The sequence below is a fragment of the Lissotriton vulgaris genome, chromosome 3_1 (assembly GCF_964263255.1).
Source record: "Lissotriton vulgaris chromosome 3_1, aLisVul1.2, whole genome shotgun sequence".
Classification (NCBI taxonomy): Eukaryota; Metazoa; Chordata; class Amphibia; order Caudata; family Salamandridae; genus Lissotriton; species Lissotriton vulgaris.
Window position 1 is genome coordinate 2,103,860,005 of NC_141689.1, and position 23,647 is coordinate 2,103,883,651.

At 45.0% G+C, this 23,647-nt stretch overlaps 1 protein-coding gene across 1 annotated transcript in view; it reads right to left on the reverse strand.

Moving 5' to 3' along the window:
- OCIAD1 (OCIA domain containing 1) overlaps positions 1-23,647 on the reverse strand; it is a 231,046-nt gene that overhangs the window by 60,081 nt on the left and 147,318 nt on the right. Inside the window, exon 5 of the mRNA XM_086962661.1 lies at positions 20,693-20,819. Coding sequence (XP_086818787.1) covers positions 20,693-20,819 — 127 coding nt within the window. The remainder of the gene's footprint in view (positions 1-20,692; positions 20,820-23,647) is intronic.

Consider the following 23,647-nt stretch of genomic DNA (forward strand, 5'->3'; position numbering starts at 1 on the left):
TGGGAATTCATACGTTTTTGGATACCAGATAACTGACTACCCAAGGTAATTATACAGGAAAGGAGAAAAACACTCCACACTAATAAGCATACACAAGACAATAAAACGGGTGGAGAAGCCAGAGTGCACAGAAGAGATTATAAATAACGTGATCCCTAAAGAGAACAATTAAAAAAAAATCTTAAAGTTAAACTAACGGGAAAACCACAAAATTATAAATATTCTGGTGCAAATTCCTACACAGCACTGGTTTCTGAAACAATATGAATAATTCTTTATTTAACCCCAACGATCTTCCATAGAAGTGTGGCTCACTGGTTAGAGGCGGCAGACCCGAGAGCAGAGGACGGCCCGGGACCAGGGTTCGATTCCCGGCGCGGCAGGTTTTCGGGACCAGGGTCAGCGGACTCGATAATTCTCTCGCCTCGGTGCCCACTCTGATCAGCGTTCACACTCGGCAACTCTGGGAATTAGCTTGCCTCATCTTCACTAACGGCCCCACCAGACCGCCGGGGATGCCTGGTCTCACCCTGGAGATACCCATTAAGGGACCATCTCTCAGGGAAGCCAGGAAGGGTTTCGCAGCGGTCGAAGCGCCTTGGGACCCTATGGGTAAGTAGTGCGCTATATAAATGCCTATACATTTACATTTACATTTACATAGAGTTAAAAATATTAGCAGTAAACAAATGTTAATTTACAGTTGCAACAATCTGCTGTGACTTAAATCAGCAAGGTAGTTTGCAAACCAAGAAGTCAAAGAAGTGATGACTATACTCGTCTGGAAATGCTTTACTCAGTTATTTAAGATAATCACTTCATTGATATTTTGGTCCAAGACAGAAAATATGGAGCCTACTTGAAAACAGCACAAGTTGAATTGCAGACACAATTACTAGCAAATCCAGAATTCTGGTATCAACAACCAATCATTCAAATTGGATGAATGCCTATTAAACATACATAACACTCTAGGAACTGCAGGAAATGGAGACTGTAGTAGCAATGTAACTATGGTGTGAATGATGCCGTAGTCACTATCACATCAATGGGGGAAATGTTGATGTTCGAGGTTGGCAGTTACAATAGCAGTAGCAGGTATGTTAGGATGTAGATGAATGAGCTGCAGATTCAATAAATATTGAGTGCAGCCATGACGTGCTCGTCTTTTGGATCATCCCAAACTGTCGAAGAGTGCTGAATGACCCCGCAACCTATAACAAAAGACTACTTTCTTCTGTCAACAACTGCTCCAGTAAAAGCGCTGTAGTGAGAACAAACTAAATTATTACAATTTAACAAATTTCAGAAATGTCAGCGACTCTAGCACTTTCAGCTGTAATATCGGACAGTAAATAACACAAGATCTGGTGATGTCCAAATGAGCGGCCATTTTGAAACGAGACGTGAGAGAACAAAACAAAATCTCTGTGACCATCTTGAAGTCAGGCATTTGGACATAGACTTGCATGAAAGACGCCATTTTGAGGTCAGGCAAATATCAAACTTATACCAAAAATAATTTATTAACCTGCAGTTTGTATTTACAGCAGCTAAATTGGCAAATTACAAAGTAAAATAAAATGTTCAACATCGTCAAACATGCAAATGGATGTCATTTATGAACAAGAGGAAGATATTTCTAATACAATTTTTATGAGAACTCTACCATTGAATGTAACAGATCAACAAACGATAGCCTAAAGATCGAAAATATGGAAAAGGAGATTTTAAAAATGTTTTAAAGGCTACAAGTAAAAAATGTACAGATGAACAAGCATAGAATCTGTTATTAAATAGTAAGTAATGAAGTAAAATATATCATTGTAACATTTCCTGATTCTGAAAAAAACACGTACAAAGGACTTATGTTTGGTTGACAGATTTGATCTGCAAAGAAATTTAGAACCCAGAAAGATATTACTTTAATATAGCCTGTCAAGAAGAGGACAAAACTACTAATGAATTGATATGTAACAAAACAAAGGAAATTTACGATGGCCTGTAAATTTCAGAAATTTGACAAGGAAGAGGCAACAAGAGTAAGAATTATAAAACGATTTAATTCACTTAAATTTAAGTAACCGTTATTTGAAAAAAATATATGACTACAAACATTTTTGTGAATGCCACGAACGGAAGCCTGAGCACAGAAACACGCAACTAACATCCAGCAGAGTAGAATAAAAGCAATGAATAAAGTTAGACTAATGGTCAAGTAGGATAACAAAAATGATAAAACAGAGTTTAAAAAAAAAAGGAAAAAACTATACTGTAGGTGTCGATTGCAATTTCCACATGCAAATATATGTCCTGCACCCGGACAAAAATACGAATGCGAAAAATTTAATAACTTTGCAAGTGTATGTCAAATGAAAGAAGATTTAAAAAATAACAAGAAAGGCTGGAGAATGAGGCCAAAAACAAATATCAAGCATGAGAGACAAATGGTAGCATTTGAGGATGATCACACAGAAGATTCTACACAAACAGAACAATTATATATGATATGATGAATGAGGATAATGTAAATGAAAATAAAAACAAACAGGTCCTCCAAATTAAAAAAAGAACGGATAAAAAATGGATTCGATGGCAGGACCGGAGGCTTCGGATTATGCCTTCTTTCTACGCTTTATTTTTTACAGCAGCAAGAAAAAACACATTAAACTACTTTTCCCATGAACACTTGGGAAACAGGAAACTCAAACATAAGTTCTTTATCAGTCTCTGTACTCCGGCAGCTCCCATAATGCCCTGCTGCTGCTTCCTCTTCCTCTTTCTTCGCTGCTCAGCAGCAAGTTAAGTGTTTTTTGCTTATCTCTCCTGGGTTTGGGGGCTGTGAGGTTAGCGTTTTGCCATAATTTCAAGCACTGGTGTGTTTCAGCCCTTACAGGTCCCCCTTGCAATCGCGGGACGCTCCTGCGCGCCTCACGCGATTTTGTTGACCCAGTAGAGCGCGGTGTTGTTCTCTCACCGCTGGGGGGCAGTGTTCCATCTTTCTGCCAGCGCGCTGAGGGACGCTTTTTTGTGAGCGTTTTTTGTCACGCTTGCCCCAAGTAGTGAATTTTGCCCTGATCACCCGGTTTTTTACACTCTGCGGGGTCGCAACTAGGTTTCCCCTTTTTGTTCACACGACGCCCAGAGTGGGTTGTATTTGACTGTTGACACCCTGAAGGGTTACAATATCGCCGGTGTTGTGGCGCAAGGAGGCGCTTTACCGGGTGGTGCCCCACGATATTGAGGGCTGCAGCGTGTCCAGGGCTAGTCCCTTTATTGTGTGCCTTTGTGCCCCCATATCCTCTGGGCTATTCCAGATCCACATAGTACCCGTTGGGGTCCTGAGAATACACTGGAGGCAGCTGTTTTGACCACCTTGCAGCTGGTTTCTGGAACTCCCTTCCCCTTCATCTGAAACTGAATGATAACATCCTCAGCTTCAGACACTCCCTGAAAACCTGGCTTTTCACTCAGGCGTATTGCTGAGCTGCTCCTCCTCTTCTGTGACCTTTGCGTTCGTTCCTTTCTATAGCGCCATGAAGCCCCCGGGCGTACGAGCGCTCACAAATACCTACTAACATTAACATTAACTGTGCCACATAGCCTGTTGAGCCTAACTTACCTCGGTATGCAGGGGGAGTCAGGCCAGTACCCAGAGGAAGACCCTCTGAATTACGTTCCCTGGGATGACGACTTTTACCAGGCGGTTGACGACTCTATATATAGGGAGGTGGATCAGGCAATGATCCCTCTAGAGCAGCACCTCTAGGCACGGTTGGAGGAGGCGTATGCAAAGATTGCGTCCCTTATTCCCGCACCTACCACCCCGGCCCCGGGTCCCATCCCGTCACCAGCACCCGCCCCCCCCCCCCCCCCCCCCCCAAGAGGCCTTGTACAGAGGGGGTTGGACCTGAGGCTTTTGCAAAGGTGAAGAGTGTGTTTATGTTCCAACCACTTCCCGTACTCCCTGCGGAGGTGCCGCCACCTACACCACGTACTATATCCCAGAGCCACAGCAGGATGATGATTCTCCGGATTCGGAGGAAGAGGCCTGTTCTTCTAGGTCGTGGCTTCCGTACCAACCTTCCTCATCCGCGGGCCCTTCAGACATGTTGGACCCGGATGACAGTGTCCACCCCCGGTCCTCGGACTGGGTTCCTGGCGATAAGGTGGCCCAGTATGTGGCGAATCATCTCAGAAAACTAGTAGATAAGGATGCTCATAGCCGCCTTAGAGCTGAGTGCCCCCGGCCTTCCTTAGAGGGTAAGGTGGTGATGACTCTGGATATTGATCCGAAAATGGCAACCTTCCTAGCTGAATTCGTCAAGGACCCTCGGAAGGGTATAGACAGGTCCTGGCGTACGTGCCAGGACAAGCTGCTCGATGCAGTGGGTCCCATGACCAAGATACTAGAAATGGCCGAGGAAGCCAAGGCGTCGGGGGACCTTATCTCCCCGGAGGTTCTGGGTGCAACGCGCCATTATTGTTCTTGGCAATGCCAACTGTGCCCTCTCTACGGAGAGAAGGAGGTCGCTCTTAATTAAAATTGACCCTAAGTTGGGTGACCTCGCCTCGTCTGAGGCTGGTGCGGTGGCGCAAGGTGATCTGTTTGGACGAGCTCGGTAAATTGGTGGCCACATTCACTTCCCTGGACCGGGCTCAGTCCAATATTAAAAAGGTTTTTGCCCCACGTGCTTTTGACAGGGCCGGACGTGGCAGGGGCCGCTCGTTCGGTCGCGGCAACAGCTACGACAGGGGGCAAGGCTCCGGACGCGAGCAGTTTCAGGACAACGCCCGTTTCAACAATTTCTATCCCACGAGAGGACAGATGTTCCGAGGCCGTGGTGGTCAGAGAGGCCAGCAACAAGGCGTTGGAAGAGGTGAGTGAGCTACCCTCTGCGAACTTGCGGGTAGGGGGTGCCTAGCGCAGTTTTTCCCAGCGTGGGTTTCCCTTACCAGCGATGCTTGGGTACTGCAGACGGTTCAGGGCTTCCAGCTGGAGTTCCATGGCCGTCCGTGTCAGCTTCAACGTCCTCGCCCCATTACTTTCTCGCAGCACGATGCAGCCTTGGTGAGCGAAGAGGTCGCCGCCCTCCTACGCAAAGGGGCGATTTGTTGCGTGTGTGAACACCCGGGCAGTTTCCTAAGCAACCTCTTTTTGGTCGACAAGGTCGACGGGGGCCGTCGCCCGGTTATCAACTTAAAGGACTTCAACCAATGGCTGATATACCGCCATTTAAAGATGGAGGGGATTCACCTCCTGAGGGATGTGTTGCGCCCGTCCGATTGGATGGTCAGGCTCAACTTAAAAGACGATTACTTGGCGGTCCCGATTTTCCCTCCTCACCGTCGTTTCCTCCAGTTCAGGTGGGAAGGTTAGGTCTACGAGTTCACCACGCTGCCTTTCGGGCTCTCCTCGGCGCCGTGGTGCTTCACAAAGGTGTTAAGCCCGGCGGTGGAGGCCTTACGGGCTCAGGGTATCAGAATGATAGTGTACCTGGATGACATGCTGTTCATGGACCAGTGTCCGAGGCGTCTGGCGTCTCAGTTACAGTCCGCGGTCAACCTGCTTCAGGGTCTGGGCTTCGTTATCAACGAGAAGAAGTCCCTTCTGGTTCCTGTCCAGTGCGCAACCTTTCTCGGCTTCAGCATAGACAAGTGTCTTCCACCTTGAGTCTGGAAGATGGCGAAGATCAGGCCCGAGTTACGCCAGACCCTGGTGAAGCCACTGATCTCATTGCGAAACCTGGCGCGGTTGGTGGGCCTGTTGTCGTTTTCGATTCAGGCCATATTCCCCGGCCCTCTTCACTATCGGCCCATACAGCGTCTGAAGAAGTATCATCTCAGGAAGGGGCTGACGTACTCTCAGCTGGTCCCGTTGTCAGAGGATGCGAAATGCGATGGTGGCTGACGCACATGAAGGCCTGGAATGGCCGTGCAATTTTTGGTTCCGCCCCAGATTTAGTGATAGAGTCGGACGCCAGTCGTTCAGGATGGGGAACCAGATGCCGAGATTACTGCACGGGAGGTGCCTGGTCCGCTTTCGAGCAATCGTTGCATATCAACTGTTACTGGTGGGGTCCTTTGCGGTCTAGTGTTGGAACAATGACTGAGTGCAGTCCTGTGTCCTTCTCTGGATGGACAACGTGTCGGCGGTCCGATATATCAACCATCTGGGTGGCACCAGATCCAAGATGCTGGCGGACCTGGCGAGAGACTTTTGGCACTTCTGCCTGGATCATCAGGTGTCTGTCACCGCGGAATATTTGCCGGGTCGGCAGAACTAGGTGGCCGATTGGTACTCCCGGCAGCTCTTGGATGCCAGCGTATGGAAACTGGATCCTCTGGTGTTCTCCAGGCTGATGGAACGGTGGGGTCCCTTCTCAGTGGACCTGTTTGCTTCGCGCCTGGACCACCAACTCCAGAGGTACTTCAGTTTGCGCCCGGACCCGTCTGCCGAGGCTACGGATGCGTTCCCCCAGGACTGGTCGGGCGAGCAGGGGTATGGGTTTCCCCCGTTTTCAATGAGAATGCCAGTGTCAGCATTGCTGCGTCGCCAGTCGGCGTAGGTGGTGATGATTACGCCATGGTGGAGGTCTCCAGTTTGGTTTCCGGTTCTACTGGAACTTTCCTGGGATTTTCCAATCCTACTTCCCCACTCTCCTCACATTCTCCTCAATCCGGACGGGGTTCCCCACCGGATAGTCCAGGAGGGCTCGCTGAGGCTGATGGCCTGGAGGATCTCCAGCATCGCTGGATGCTCCCAGGCCTTTCGGGAAAAGCAGAGGACCTGCTCTCCAAGGCCTGGGCGGATTGCACGACCAGGAGATACCGATCTGCATGGCATAGATGGCGTCGCTGGTGTGTGCGACGGAATTTCGATCCTGTGGGGGCAGATGTAGTCCATGTCCTTAACTTCCTGGCCGATTTGGCGGAAGTGGGGCTGGCCTATCGATCAATTATTACTTTCAGATCTGCAATTTCAGCGGGGCACGATCTGGTGCACGGTTCTCTGATTAGGGAGCACCCTTTGGTTTGCAGACTTTTGAGAGGGATTCGCCCCTCGCTACCGCCCGAGCCACGCTACTCCGTCCTGTGGGACGTGAACAGGGTTTTGACTTTGTTCCTTTCTTGGCAGCTGAACAGGTTTCTGTCTCGTAAAGAACTGACAGCTAAATTAGCGATGCTGTTATGCCTGATATCCTGCAGGCGAGTCTCGGATGTGCGAGCTCTCGACATCACGGCCAGAGTTTTTTCCCTGGAAGGGGTTTCTTTCACAGTGAGTAGACGGACTAAGACCCTTACAAGGGTTATTTCATACTCGGCTTTTCCGGATTCCCCTAAACTGTGTGTGGTGCAGTGCCTCCGTGCTTACGAAGATATGACTGATGACACTCGCCCTCTGGGCGAAAAACAACTTCTCATTGCCCTACAGAAACCGTACAAGGCTGTTTCTTCCCCAACGATCGCCAGATGGGTGTGTTGGGTGATGCAGGAGGCGGGGATTGATACCAAACAATTTGGAGCTCCTTCAGCAAGAGGAGCTATGGCCTCAAAAGCTTTTGCCCTCGGGGCTCGGCTGGAGGATCTGATGAAAGCAGCCGATTGGTCCTCAGATTCCAGGTTCAAGAGGTTCTATTTTAAGCCAGTGTTGGAAGTAGCTCGGCTGGTTGTCAACAAGCTTTGAACTGGCATAATCCGAAGCCTCCGGTCCTGCCATAGAATGAGAATTTGCCTAGCCTTCGTGCTGGTAAGTTCCAATTCTATTAAGGACTCGGAGGTGAGGATTATCCCCCCAGGGACTTCCAAGAAGTGGACCCTCCCCATATGCAATGTAAGTAACTCATTCATGAAGTTTCTGTTGTTATATATGCTGTTGCTCTGTATTGTATTGTACTTCTACGTACCTTACAACATGCTGAAGAGACGGTCAGGATCTGACTGTGTGTTTTTTTGCAGGGAATGACGGTTCCAAACGGGATGCGTGAGATTGCCGGTACATGGGCTTCACGCGAAGAAAGAGGAAGAGGAAGCAGCAGCAGGGCATGATGGGAGCTGCCGGAGTACAGAGACTGATAAAGGACTTATGTTTGAGTTTCCTGTTTCCCAAGTGTTCATGGCAAAGTAGTTTAATGTGTTTTTTCTTGCTGCTGTAAAAAATAAAAAGTAGAAAGAAGGCATAATCCTCGCCTAAGAGTCCTTAATAGAATTGGAACTTACCAGCACGAAGGCTAGGCAAATTCTCATTCCGCTAAAATACTGGTTGGATATCAACAGGTTCTCTTTGTATTTGATAGTGTAGCAACATGCAATATTAGTGTCACTAAATATGATCAAATTAAAGAAAATCCAATGCGCATTCCTTTTATTGTGAGTATTTTTCAATGGGGAGCAAAGAATCTTTTTTATTGTCTAGGGAATTTTGAAGTACGTTTGTTATATGGAAATGTACCTAGTAAAGAGGAAATACGTATTTTGAAAGGGAAAGTACTGGTTCCCTGCTTATTAAGTATTGTTAATACACAAATAATGGTATTACAAGCCATGACATTTGCTATTACAACATAGCATCCCATAATAAAAGAATTCCCGATTTTGTTAAAAGGTTTGGAAAAACAATTACCCTGCATATAAATGTTTAAATGAAGCTGTTACACTTGTAGCACAAGTGCACAGGAGAGTCCTAATTCATTTACAAGGTAAGGTAGAAGAGGAGATAAGAATATGGGCCTTAACATCGCATGCCGTTACAACGACCGCGTTGTTACATCACATACGATTACAATGCAAGTCATTAAAACAACTTGCTGTAGGGACGCGCTAAACCGAGGAATAGTATAATTTACTATTCCAACACCTTCCCTACTGTTGCACACACTGGAGTTGGAATAGTAAATTATACTATTCCTAAGTCCAGCGCGCACCCCTACAGCAAATCGTTGTAACGACTTGCGTTGTAATCTAATGCGATGTAACAACACGGTTGTTGTAACGACCGCGTTGTAATGGCATGTGATATATCGCAGGCGATCTATAGGCTATTTCCTGGAAATAAATGCACTGTTACAAAATGATATTATTGAGGTGGCAACTTTTCCAATGGCTTGGGTATCTACAATAATAAAAGTTCCCAAGAAAAATAAAGATAAAATCGGAATATGTGTGGGTATGAGAATACCGAATATTACAAATGAGAGAGAGATGCATCCTGGACCCCATCTGAATGATATGCTTAGCAATCTCAATGGAGCAATTGTAGTTTCAAAATTGCCAAAAGGTATCATCAATTAACAATTGATGAACAATCAAATTATATAAATACATTTCCCACTCATTTAGGCTTATTCGTTATAAAAACTAGAATTTTGGTGCTCAGCTGCAGAACTTTTCAAGAAGTTATAAAAAAATTGATCAGACCAGTAAAACAATTCTATGATCTATAGTGACGACATACTAGTGTGTGTTAAGAAACCTGATGAACATAATCAAGCTTAAAGAGAAGTATGTAAAAAACTAATGAAAGCTGGATTCAGATTAAAAGCAGAGAAAAGTGAGAATAATAAAATGGAACTAACATTTTATGGACACAAATTTTCAAAACAAGGAATTAGGCCAGATCCGATTAAATTATCCTCTTTAAATTCCACTTCTAACTCTAAAGATATATCTGAATTACGCTCATTTCTAGGAATGGTCCGTTATTGCTCTCGTTATATAAGAGACTATGCTACTTTTAGTTCACTCCTACGAGATTTAACAAAGAAAGGACAAATATTTTCTCAGAATGAAAGGTGCAAATATGTACTTAAATGTAAATGTAAATGTAAATGTAAATGTGCTGGACTTGTAAAGCGCACAGCTGCCCGTAAGCGTCCCGGCGCTTGCTTAGGGAACCCGTCCTGGTATTCCCCTGTGAGAAACCACAGCAGGGTGTCCACAAGGTGAAAGCCAGGCATCCCGCCACGAGGGGCCATAGTGGAGATTAAGCAAGCTATTGCCCAGAGTCGCAGAGTGTGACCCCGTGAGTTGAGTAGGCACCAGAGCGAGAATTGTCGAGTCCGTGGAATTTTTGAGCCCGAGACCCGCCGAGGCGGGGAATCGAACCCTGGTCCACGGTCGATCTCAGCTTCCGGGTCTGCCGCCTCTAACCACTGAGCCATGCTTCTCCACAATTCTCCATAAAAAGATTATAAAAGACAAAACATTGGTAGCATATTTGATACACTTTGATCCAGAGTTATGTTCGGAGTTAATACTGGAAGCAAACCCTGTTAGATTAGGTGCCATTCTTGAACAACAAAGTGAGAAGAAATTCACCTCAGTATGTAATCTCCCATGCTAGTAAAAGTTTAACTGATGTAGAAAAGAAAAACTCACAGCTGGAAAAGAAAGTTTGGCTGTGGTTTGGGCATGTGAGCATTATCATGACTTTTTATATGGTAAGCATTTTGGGATAATTGCAGATCATCAGGCACCAACAACTATTTTTGGTAATCCAAAAGTGAAAATGCCTCCTCATATTGAAATATGGGGCATGAGGTTGGTGGGATTACAATTTGAACGTTGTTTATAAACCAGGGACAGAGTATAATCCAACGGATTCCCTTTTCAGATATCCAGCAGGAACTGGGCCAAGCTAGGAATCTGAAAAATATATACGATTTATAAATAAATCAACAGCTCCTGAAACTATTTTGAAAAAAGAGCTAATAGCTGCAACAATGAAAGATTAACTGATTAAATAGGGGGAAACAAATAATATTAGCAAATTGGTGGAAAAGTATAAATATTGCAACACTTTTTTAGACTGGAACAGACCAAAGAGATATTCATGCCTTAAAAAATGTGCAAACAGAAGTGTCTATAACTCCCTCTAGAACTCCTTTAATAGGTAATAGGATAGTTATACCACATCTTTTATGGAAACGTATAATAGACATTGCACCTAGAAGTTATAGAGGAGTATCATAAACAAATACGTTTTTGGGGGGAAGATATGCACGCATTTCATTAGTTTCAGTGTACCACTAGAGAAAGAAATAGCTATAAACTGCATATGTTCAAGCTTCTAGGTGCAGTATGGTCAAATTTGGCAGCAGATTTCTATGGACCGTTGGTTTTTGGGAAATATTTGTTATAATAGATGAATATTCTTGTTTTCCAATTATAAAAATGGTGCTGTCTACTTCAGCAGCAGTAATATTTCCTGTTTTAGATTACATTTTTTTTCAACATGGGGTTTCAGAGATTTAGAAAACAGACAGCCGACCATCATTTAATGGAAGTGAATTTCATACATTTTTTGGCTACATGGGAGTGTTCACAAAAGAATTGCTCCATTATGGCCACAAGGAAATGGAACAGTGGAAAGGATGATGGCTTCGAAAGCACTAGGCCATGTGCTTCGTGATTACCAATGGATTACTAATGAAATGTCCTTCAGATTTGATGGCTGGACCGACTCGACAAACAAGATTGCCACATTCACCTTCAGGTCCTCCAAGAGAACATAGAAAAATTGGAAGAAAATATAAATGATTAAATATGTTGCAGAACAAATGAAACATTTTGAAGGAAGAAGTTTTCAAATAGGGGATCTAGTTTTGGTAAAAGAGAAATAGAAGTCTCAAAGTAGATGTAATTCATCTCCTTGGTGAATAACAAAAGTACGAGGTTCAGCAGTTACTGCCGAGGATGAGAACAGAATGATAACTGGGAATAACATTTATTTTGAAAGATGTGTAACTTTAATTCAAGAAAAATGGACACAACAAAGACAGAATCAACAAGAGGTCTCTCAGAATGGAAACGAATTTAGTGGACAAAATGCTTCCTCAGATGGACAAACTGGTGATTCTTTGCTGAGAAGAGTAACAAAAGTACCTACAAACCTAAAAGACATATTGAACAGTAATAATTTGATAATTCATTCGTTTTTTTTTATTTACTTATTTTATTTTATTCTTCTCTAGCGGTTTAAAAAAGGGGGCAAGTACTGTAGCAATGTAACTATGGTGTGCATTATGTCAAATTCACTAGGACATCCATGGTGGAATGGCGTGTGGCAGTTGAATGTGCAGTACCAGTTATGTTAGGGTGCCGATGAATGAGCTGCAAGCAGATTCAATACATATTGAGTGCAGACATGACAAGTGTTCATGTTTTGGATCACCACACAAATTATGTTGATGTTCAGGGTGTGGCAGTTCTAAAAGCAGTACCAGTTATGTTAGGATGCAGATAAATGAGCTGCAGGCAGATTCAATGCATATTAAGTGCAGCCACAACAGTAAGTGTTCGTTTTTTTTAGATCATCACAAACATGACTAAAAAATACGTCACTAGAAAAAACAGATTTTAGATAATGACAACACAAAACACTGAAGACCCCGCCATACATGCTCATTAAGTATATTATAAAAATATAATTTATTCATGCATGATGTGACCTGAGATCAAGGCAAATCATGTTTGTGCTGAGCAAACATTTTAATTACTACTGAGTTACTGTTTGTAGATGCAGAAAAATATATACTAGGTTAGTCCATTAATTCTATCAGGATTAACCAATGAAACCATCCCTAGGATTGAGGCTTGCATTCATCCATTTTTGATTGTTGTGTTCATGACTGAGTAACAGTTGTGAATGATTTATGTGTGCAAACCATCCTTGAATCATTCCTTTGTTTACTAGCTACACTGGTATTATGTTTTCTTTTCTCGTTTCAGGGCCAGCGTTTTGGATGATTTATTGTTCACAAACAGAATTTAGTGCTGACAGCAAAGGGTACTGGATTTAATGTTGTAGTGGGGCACATTAACCACTTTATTGTGTGTTGCGCTATGTGTAATTCTAGCCATTTGCTTCCTAATTTCCTCTGTAAATGTATTTTTCTTTCAGTTATCTATAAAGTTTGTATATAGGCATTCACATCTCTATTATAATTGTGTTTTACAGTACCCCAATTGAATCCTAGAAAACCTTCAAGCTAGGCCTAGACCGCTTGCTCATGTCAGTAGTCAAGAAAGCTTAGGTCGACAACTTTCTGTTGGGGATTGAGCAAGATCAGAAACAAGTCTTCTCTGAATCAGGAAATGGCTGAGAGGGCTCTATTTAAAGAGTCTTTTCAGTCTTTATCCAAGACCAATTCAAGATGGATGGACAATTTCTGAAAAACTGACAATCTGCACAAATCTGTTTGCACTCTCAATGCTGCTTGGACGGACCTCCTGCCAAGAGCTGATAATTCGGAACTAAATGCAAAGGTTTAATTACGTTTAAAGAAGGTGATGCAACATGCAGTGATCCATGAAGGCAAATCAAGGTATCCACCTCAGAAAAATGCTGTAACCACCCTAACATCATGCCATCCCTGATCTAACTGAAATACTTCTCTATTGCCAGTCTCTGATAGGAACCTATGAATCACTTATAATTATTTGGTACTAAGAATCATGCAGCAATTCTTCAATTTGAAAATATTAACCAAGCGAACGTATTAACAAATACAATAGCTTTCTAAAGTTGCACAATTACATAGCAGAGTTTTACAAAACACGATACATAAATAAATACCTATCCATACATATATGGCTTTTCATATCATCCTCCTTCCCCCTACACAGGCCGATATCTCAGATAGCTTTTCAGGAGTACTGATATGCATTTACACGTATGGAACATTTAAACATAAGTAATTAAATGCTCTTTTGCACTTTAAAACTTTTCTCCCAATTTTTCTTTAGAGTAAAATCACTTTTTGCATACAATATGCCAATGCCACACTCTTTCATGAATTTGTGGGTTATTACCTTACCTTTTTCATCCAGTACCTAGGGATAAAATGACCGGAGAACGAGGAATAGGACGACGGAAAAAAAGAGTACAGCGGGGAGAGAAAGAAAGAAAGAGAGAATGCTGCCAAGGGCATATCCCTTGAACTTTGATGTTCCTGTCCTCTCACAAGCTCTTAAGGGATGATCACTTTGTACAAATGGCAGCCCCTGAATTATCCACCTTCCAACACTCGATCCCACCCTAGGCTCTGCAGATAAATGTACTATTTAGGGACAGAAAGCATGAAACAAAGAAGGGACTGCTTATAGTCTTCTGGAGAGTGTTCTGGGAACAAACCACCACTTGGACAGGGAACAGACTTACACCAGCATCTTTGAATATGTTTCTGGAATAGACAGAATCCATCCCACTTAGAAACTAGAACAGGTCAACTGACCACATTTGTATGGACTGGTTCGGAGGCATAAGGTGAACAAGCTACTCACCTTCGGTAACATCTTTTCTAGTAGAGACTTTATTCAAAGGCGCCTGTCTGCCAGGATGACACCAGTTACTTTGGCAGGAAGATTGAAGGCAGTCAACTATCGCTGTTTAATCTCCAAACACAGAGGTGTAGGTTGTGCAGGTTTGAGTACAGGACCTGGCCTTGTTAATGCAACAGGCGGTCCTCCCAAAGAGACAGCCAAATAGGAGGAAAAATGTGCATGGCCAGATGTTACGTATACTACACTCTCATCGCTCAGTCTGGAGCCCCTAGGAGGACTTGGGCCGGGTCTTTCTTGGCCTTTTTGTAATATTCTAGGCAGGAGAGGTAGAGGCGGGAAGGCGTACAGGAGTCCAGAGCCACAGAACATGCAAAAGTCGTCTTTGGGGGAGAACCAGCTTGAGAACTCCAACACACAAAAGTTTGGACACTGAGCGTTCTATGCAGTAGAGAATAGATTGAGCCAGGGTCCTCTCCATTGCTGGAAGATGCCCTATGTGCCACCTCCGAGTGTAACTGCCATTCATTATCAACTAGACAGCATCAACAGAGTTCATCTGCCATGCCATTTGGTAATTATGCCAGGTGCTGGGCGATCAGGCAGATGTCCTGAATGTTCAGCCACTTCCAAAGATGTTGAGCCTCCTGGCACAAGGCCCACAACCCTACAACGCCCTGTTTGTTGCAGTGCCACAAGGCAGTCGTGTTGCTGTGAAAACTTGAAGCCATTACCCTGACAGTTGGAAAGAATGCCTCAATAGCAAGTGAATCGCCCATAACTCCAATAAGCTGACATGGAGACAGGTGTCCGCCAGAGTCCTCCAATTACCTCTCACAGATCGCCCCCCCCCCCCGCCCCCCCCCAATGCAGCAATGATGCATGCATCACTGGGGGTCTGTTTCCAGTCAACTGCAGTCCAACTACTACCACTGCAGAACTTTTGTAATTTCCTTCAACACGTTGAGGGAGTCCAAAATATTCTCTTGGTGCTAACCCTATTTGTGCTTAAGATCCCACGGCAGAGCCTGTAAGTGCCACCTGGCTTGGTCCACAAGCAGGATGCCGGAGGTCAAGCGACCAAGAAGCATCATAGCCACTCTCACTGAGACACAAGTCAAAGGTTGAAAAGTCGAGATCATAGCCAAGAGAGGAGGACAGAGAGGATCTGGCGTAACAGCCTGAGCTGGTGACTTTAAAATTGGGGAAACAGGTTTGAGTCTCAGCATCAACAAACTTTAATTCTGAACAAATCACTTAATCTCCCTGGGCCTACCAAAAATGTATGTAACTGGTGCTCATGTAAAGTGCTCCAATACCTTCGGGTCGAGTACACTCTATATAAAACTGCAGAAAAAATAAGTCAGAATGTCCTGGATTCGTTGAGGCATAGGGAAGGCTGGGAAGAGGACTATATCCAATTTGTGTCCAATGAAGTCAGCCATTGTGAAGGAGTCAGTAATGACTTTGGCACGTTGATGGAAAAGTCCACTGATGTCAACAGGTCATCTGGAGGTGGTTTATCTCTGCTTGAGGCAAGCCCACCGTTGGGACCCAGTTGTTGAGGCATGGAAAGACTGATATTCCCGACCTCGCAGATTGTTGCAACCACCGCCATCACCTTTGTGAACACCTGAGGTGCACTGGTAAAGCCAGAGGGGAGCATCAAGAACTGAAACTGCTCTTGGCCTACCGAAACCACAAGTAGCGTCTGTGGGACTGTAGGACAGGGCTGTGGAAATAGGAGTCCTGAATGTCCAGTGCCACCATCCAGTCTCCTGGACCAAGGGAAGGCAGAACTTGTCCAAGAGTAAGAATCTTAAACTTGTCCTTCCATTGGAAGAAGCTCGGAGGGTGAAAATCCAGGATGGGACGAAGGCCTCTACTCCTTCCTTTTTCGGCACAAGGAATAAACAAGACTGTCAGTCTTGATTTCTGATGCCGGCATCCTCTCAATGGCTCCCTTGGCCAAGAGAACTTAGACATCTCCTATAAATGTGGACAAGTGGTCCTCTGGGAGGGGTTGCAGTGTGGGTGGCATATCCAAGGGTTGTGACAGGAAAGGTAGGGAGTGACCATGTTCCACAAATTGGAGCACCCATCGGTCGGTACTGCTCCTTCACCAGGGGAAATGAAAGGTAATGCTACTTCCTACCAGGCGATCTTGTGCTGCCATGTGTGAGTTATACCAGTTTTGCTGCAGCTGCTGTGATGTGGGAGGGAATGGTCTGGGTAAAAGCATTTATCCTGAAGGCCTGGACACTGGCGAGCTGAACTCCTGACTCTACTTCAAACCAGCTGAGATGCCTGTTGTTGTTGAGGGACATTCTGGCGTTGCCTCTACTGGTATCCTCTATCAAAGGCTCGAAATGGCAGAATTGTTGGGGGAACTGTCGAACAGGTGAAGCTAGGCTCAGAGAGTGTGCAGTACCCTTGCTCTCCTGAAATCATAAACTCACTGACTGAACAGCATACAGGAAGAAACCAGAGGGACCAATCCAGTCAGTTGGTCTGAGGCCGAGGAGGAGGAAGACGCTGTAACCCAAGACAGAAACATAGATTAACAAACAGAATGGAGGGGGCATTGTCGTTAGGGACGAGAACATCCAGAATAGGATGACAACATAAGGGTGCTCCCAGTGGCATTTACCGTGCTGCTTAAAATCCTGGTCCTCAGCCTGGGCTCTGCTAATAGTCCTCTCCCCCTGCTAGAAAAATGTCCTCTTTGGAGCTGGGTAAAATCGATGGGCTTAGGAGACGTCTGAAGAATCATATACCCTCATGGCCACGTGTATATATTCTACTCATTTAGGCACCACACTCAACCTAGATTATACTACATCCTTGACCCAACTGAATTGCTTCAGGAAGTCACACACTCTAGAATGCTCCCAAGATGCTTATAAGATCATTCCCCAGTCGAACTGACCGTTGGACTCCATGAAGGTTGGGGAAGCTGCCTTCTTGGTTCCTGTCTGAGGCGACTTTCAAGAAGCTATTGTACAGTTTTTAGAAATAAATAAAGGCTCAGTCCTATACGAGATCATCCTGTGGGAGTCTCTTAAGGCTCGTCATCAAGTGGTACATTATCTCCTACACCACACAGTACAAGATAGGAAATTGCATGGAAGTTATGGCTCTTGAATGGGCAATAGCGAAACCAGAGGAATTAGTGAAGGAGGTCTCCCAATCTGTCGGAACTTTGGTGCTTTGCAGACTGGAACCAGCTAGAGGTGCTGAAAACTAAATTATGGGTGCAGTCTAAAATGGCAGTATTGCCCACAAAATACAGAATTTATGAAGCTGGAGACAAGCAGGCACATTGATATACTGTCTCACCAATAGGAATGCCAAAGCTATATTTGTTCCAGGCATCCAAGACCTAGACCACAGCCTGGTGACCGACCCCCAGGGGTAGCAGATGCTTTTCCGGACTATTACACGGACCTGTATTCGAAACAGGAGCTGGTGGTCCAGGGATTAAATAGACCCATTATTAAGGCCCTGCCGGTTCCCCGGTTGCTACCCAAACATAGAGAGGCAATGGACCCTCCGAAATTGGAAGAGGATATCATGGGAGCTATTAATGGTATGGCAAAGGGCAAAACCCTTTTAAAACGTTGCGCTTCCCATCTAATCCCGCAACAGAGAATATTATATAAGGAATCCCTACAAACGGGGAACCTCTCGTATGACCTTAAAGCGGCCCATGCTGCAGTTAAACATAAACAGGGTAAACTCCCGAGGACGGTACCTCTTATAGACCAATATCAACAAAAAACATTGAAACCAAAATCCTCAACACGGTGCTGGCCAACTGACTGGTGTGTGGGTAACTGACCCCGGGTACATGGGAACCAGAACGGTTTCATGTCCAATAGGAGAACAAGACACTGTATGTACCATGTACAAGTGGTGCTGGTCTTGGCACTGCGCTGCACTGAACCACATGCAGTAATCTCAATTTATTTCAACAATGCGTTTGTCAGTCATATGGACTTTCCCATACGGAGGCTTGAGGAAATTAATATTGTCCCTATGTTTCGAGAATATGTAAAACTATATGAACTCCCAAGGGTCACAGTAAGGGTAAATAGCGAGTTGTTGTCCCCTTTTCCAACACAGTGGGGTACAAGGTGGGCTGTCCTCTCTCCCTTCTCTTGTTTACAGTAGAAGCAGAACCCCTAGCAGAATGGATCTGCTCTGATGCCCAGGTATGGGGCCTGCATGCACATCAGAACCATGAAGATGGCACAGCACTATATGCCGGCGATGCTTTGCTGTATGTATGACCCCGACTGCTCTATTCCCTGCCTCATGCACATGTTCAGGATTTATGGGAAAGACTTCAGCCTCAAGGTAAACTGTGATAAATCAGTTGTACTCCCAATAACTAACTATACACCTTGCTGCATCAGACAAGAAGCTGGAGGTTTAATATAGTCCCAATGTTTACAACAGCTGCATAAACAGCTTGAGGCATGGGGTAAACTGCCCCCCCCCCCTCCTTGATGATGGGCCGGAGTGCTTCATTCAAAATGACCGCCTTGCCCCAATTGTTGTACGTCCTTAATATTATCCATATTTCTGCCCAAGAGATTTCACCACCTCCTTGCAAGCTATCATCATGAGTTATGAATGGGGAAGGAGGAGCCCAAGTATGGAATGTATATATAAATGATAGTTTTGCGTCAAATAAAACTATTACAGCGTTGTAAGAAGCCTGCTAGAAACGTGATTAAACTTAAGACTTTGTACATCGAACACTTGGAAATGAGTTTTGTAACTCACAAAGCCGTTGTAACACCACGCCACAATCCCGTGTATGCATTAGAATCGCCGGGCGGGAAGCGTCTGCGCCTCAGCAGCCTGTGCCACGCTTCACTCATCATGAACTCAGATTAAGCTTAAATGGTGGGTCCTCATTAAAGGGTTGTCTTTTGCAAAGCCTCCTACGCAGCTGGGAACACAAAGAGAGACCGGCAGCAAAGATGTGATTTTAGTTATTTCACACATACATATTTATGGGTTTATATATTGTGGCTCGGATCCTACGCACTCTTGGTACCAACCAGCCCTCACAGAGAACGAAACTCTCATGAACGCAGAATGTAGGCGATACCACGGGAGGAGGACGGACGGTGGCCGAGGGGGGCCTTAGGCCTGTGGGGGAGAGAGGAGATACCAGGTGGGATCGGGGTGCAAAATGTGTCATCTGTGCTCAGAGGCGTAGCTTCAGGGGGGTGTTCGGGGTGTTATGCCCCCTAATAAATGTATTTTCTATTAAATTGCTGGGAGCAGGGGATTTCAGTCGGGTATAGGTGTCTGTCGGATTTTTGCATTCACACAAACTAAAACATACACGCAGACTCTCTGTGTTTTGACAGTCTTCAAAAATCTTTGTTATTTTAGAAAATATTGTATTTTCTCTCAGTTAGTAGCCCTAGCAAACCCCATCCATCTCCCTTTCCACTGCCCGTTAAGCCCCACTTAAGCGCCCTGCGTGTCCTTTGATGCATTTTAATATAACATGGCAGCGTGATTGTTGGATAATCTGAATCCCCCCCCCCCAATCTTACTGGCCAACCTACGCCCGTCTATGCTTCCGTTTTAAGCAACTTTAAAGCGCAGTGTTTCCTTCTCACCAGTGACTAGAATATGATAACACGACAGCGGTGACCGGCTTCATCAAGTACGGCCTGCATACACAAGCTTGTTTAAAAACTACCGCGGCACTGGAATTTGTCAATACATATTTGGAATTCACATATTTGGAATTCCCGTTTTTGGCAGCTTTCCATCTGTGCTGAATGACTATCGCCTCTGGCTGGGGTGCATTTTTGTTCAGAGGACTATTGAGGGACACGGTCTTTCTTGGAGCTGCTTTGCAGAGCACAAACAGGAAATTCCGTGTGGAAGCGACAACTGCTAGCGAGGAGGAGAACGTAAGTGGTCCTGTTTAAGATCCAATGGAATGATCTCCAAGAGTGAGCTAGGGAAATGTGTACGTGACAAAAAAGAAGGAAAAGAAATCCATCCCCCTCTGAACTTTAAACAATCTGTGGCGGAGCACTACACTGACGAGAGTACATGCAGCGTGATGGGTTTTTAACTATCATTTTATCACACGGGTTGCTATGACTTCATATACTATTGTAGCAGTGAAATACTCACACCATACATTTTACTTACATTTCTTCCAGCAATAAGGTTTTTTCTTCACTGTCCATGCCCGGCAACAGAACGCGTGAATATGTTTAATATACATAATGGACAATAATGACTTCAATCATTTTACAAGACTTTCTTCCACAAGTCGCTGTGATTTACTTCTGAAAATTCCGGAGTAAGTAAATAGTAAGTCCCACCAACTGAATACAAATATTTGTGAATGTAACTCAGTGGTACTTACCTAGAAGGTAAACCTCGACTCTGTCGAATTGCCTCGCCAAGTGCAGAATTCTCCAAATTCTTAAATTTCTCCTGGCAGGTCTGCATATACGAAATCTTTCCGGTTACATATCCAATGAAGCCAGCAACTTAGAGATAAAACCAAGCAAACAAAGACTTAAACATAGAAAATGCACAGAGAGAAAGCACAAGTTATTCGACTAGTATCTTTTTGTCTCCGCGTCTCACTACCACTATGCCTATTGGCTTGATGGTGCTTTGTTACTCTTCATAAACCAGAAACCATTGGACTTCCTGGGCCTATGCACAGCATCACTTGGGTCCAGCCCCTTCGCTTCAATCCCTCACACCTGCACAAACTCCAGTAATGCATATCCTTTTCTCTAAGTCTCTGTCAACATACACATGTTAAAATAAAACGGATTACAAAGGCTCTCAACCAACCCTATAATGAGGAAACATCTGAAAACAAACAAAAGAGGCAACACGGCCTAAATAATAGGAAAAAAGCAGAAAGAGCTACCCAGCAAATCACAAAAGGGCTACACAGAGCAGCTCGCAAGAAACGCGCATGGGCCCAATGGAACAAACGTATAGAAGAAGCCTGGCTAAAAAAAAAAATTCTTCCTCTTAAAGGAAAGAAATCCGGCCCAATTCTGGAGGTATATCAACCAGCTCAGTAACAACGGCCACACCGGAGAAAACGGAGTTCCTGAAAACATATGGGTGGAGCACATTAATCAACTTTATAATGGCGGAGCACGGGAGAGCTCATCTACCCCTACGCCCCTAGCCCCACTCAACGGAAATACCGCTGGTTTGGTCTTACCTGAAAACGTAGTAAGTAAGATCATCAGCCGCATGAAGAACGATGGAGCACCAGGGCCAAACGGAATATCTGCAGCAGTCTTCAAAAAATTCCGGCAGTTCTGGGTAGAACTCCTTTCACCCCTTTTTGCACATGCTTTTCTTACAACCAAAATTCCACCTTCCTGCCAGGGCTCAATTCTACATCCAATCCACAAAAAGGGCAACTTCTCAAATCCGGCCAATTACAGACTAATAGCTTTGCTGGACATTGAAGCCAAAGCATACGCCTGGGTTTTACTGGCGGAACTAGAAAACTGGGCCGGCGAAAATAACATACTGCTTCACTCCCAGTCAGGCTTTAGAGCAGGCTGCTCCACGATGGACAACATAATAGCACTGTCCTATTTGTCGCAGAAAGCTACCCTGGCTGACCAGCTACCTTTATTCTGCTGCTTCGATGTGAGTCCCTTGCTCATTGCACCATCAGGATTCAAGCAAGCCGGGCCGACGATGGCTGAAATGCCAGAAACCGGTCCCCGGAAGCTTGTTTCCTTCCCAGTGTAAGAATTGGCTTGGTAGTTTGGTTTGCCCTGTTCCCATCATGCACTGGGACAGGAACAGACTAATTTGCATATAGCCAGGTTCTGAGCTGGGATGGTGCAGTGAGCTAAAAAACGGTGTTGGATCTAGCCCTGATCTCTTGACTGGGTGAGAGTATTCTGCTTAATTCAGAAACTCTGTCCATCACCACCCCTTGTTGTTAAATATTTTGTCCACCCTAAGCGTGGAAGGGTATACTCAGATGTGAGTCCCTTGCTCATTGCACCATCAGGATTCAAGCAAGCCGGGCCGACGACGGCTGAAATGCCAGAAACTGGTCCCCGGAAGCTTGTTTCCTTCCCAGTGTAAGAATTGGCTTGGTAGTTTGGTTTGCCCTGTTCCCATCATGCACTGGGACAGGAACAGACTAATTTGCATATAGCCAGGATCTGAGCTGGGATGGTGCAGTGAGCTAAAAAACGGTGTTGGATCTAGCCCTGATCTCTTGACTGGGTGAGAGTATTCTGCTTAATTCAGAAACTCTGTCCATCACTACCCCTTGTTGTTAAATATTTTGTCCACCCTAAGCGTGGAAGGGTGTACTCAGATGTGAGTCCCTTGCTCATTGCACCATCAGGATTCAAGCAAGCCGGGCCGACGACGGCTGAAATGCCAGAAACCGGTCCCCGGAAGCTTGTTTCCTTCCCAGTGTAAGAATTGGCTTGGTAGTTTGGTTTGCCCTGTTCCCATCATGCACTGGGACAGGAACAGACTAATTTGCATATAGCCAGGTTCTGAGCTGGGATGGTGCAGTGAGCTAAAAAACGGTGTTGGATCTAGCCCTGATCTCTTGACTGGGTGAGAGTATTCTGCTTAATTCAGAAACTCTGTCCATCACCACCCCTTGTTGTTAAATATTTTGTCCACCCTAAGCGTGGAAGGGTATACTCAGATGTGAGTCCCTTGCTCATTGCACCATCAGGATTCAAGCAAGCCGGGCCGACGACAGCTGAAATGCCAGAAACCGGTCCCCGGAAGCTTGTTTCCTTCCCAGTGTAAGAATTGGCTTGGTAGTTTGGTTTGCCCTGTTCCCATCATGCACTGGGACAGGAACAGACTAATTTGCATAAAGCCAGGTTCTGAGCTGGGATGGTGCAGTGAGCTAAAAAACGGTGTTGGATCTAGCCCTGATCTCTTGACAGGGTGAGAGTATTTTGCTTAATTCAGAAACTCTGTCCATCACCACCCCTTGTTGTTAAATACTTCGTGGACTACAGCGCAGCCTTCAACAGAGTCAACCGAGGGACGCTGTGGAACAAACTAAACTCCTGGGGAATACCACCTCCTCTTCTCTCAGCCTTGATATCCTTGCACCACAATACCTGGGTCAGGATTAAAACTAGCACACAAACATTATCCAAAAAAAATTGCAACCGAACACGGCCTAGAACAAGGCTGTGTACTTGCCCCACTACTATTCAACCTTTACACCGCTGATTTACCAAAGGAACTGGCAGACGCAGCCCTGGCTGCCCCTAAACTGGGCGGGCTGCGCCTACAGACAATGCAATATGCCGACGACATCATCATCATGGACCATACGAAA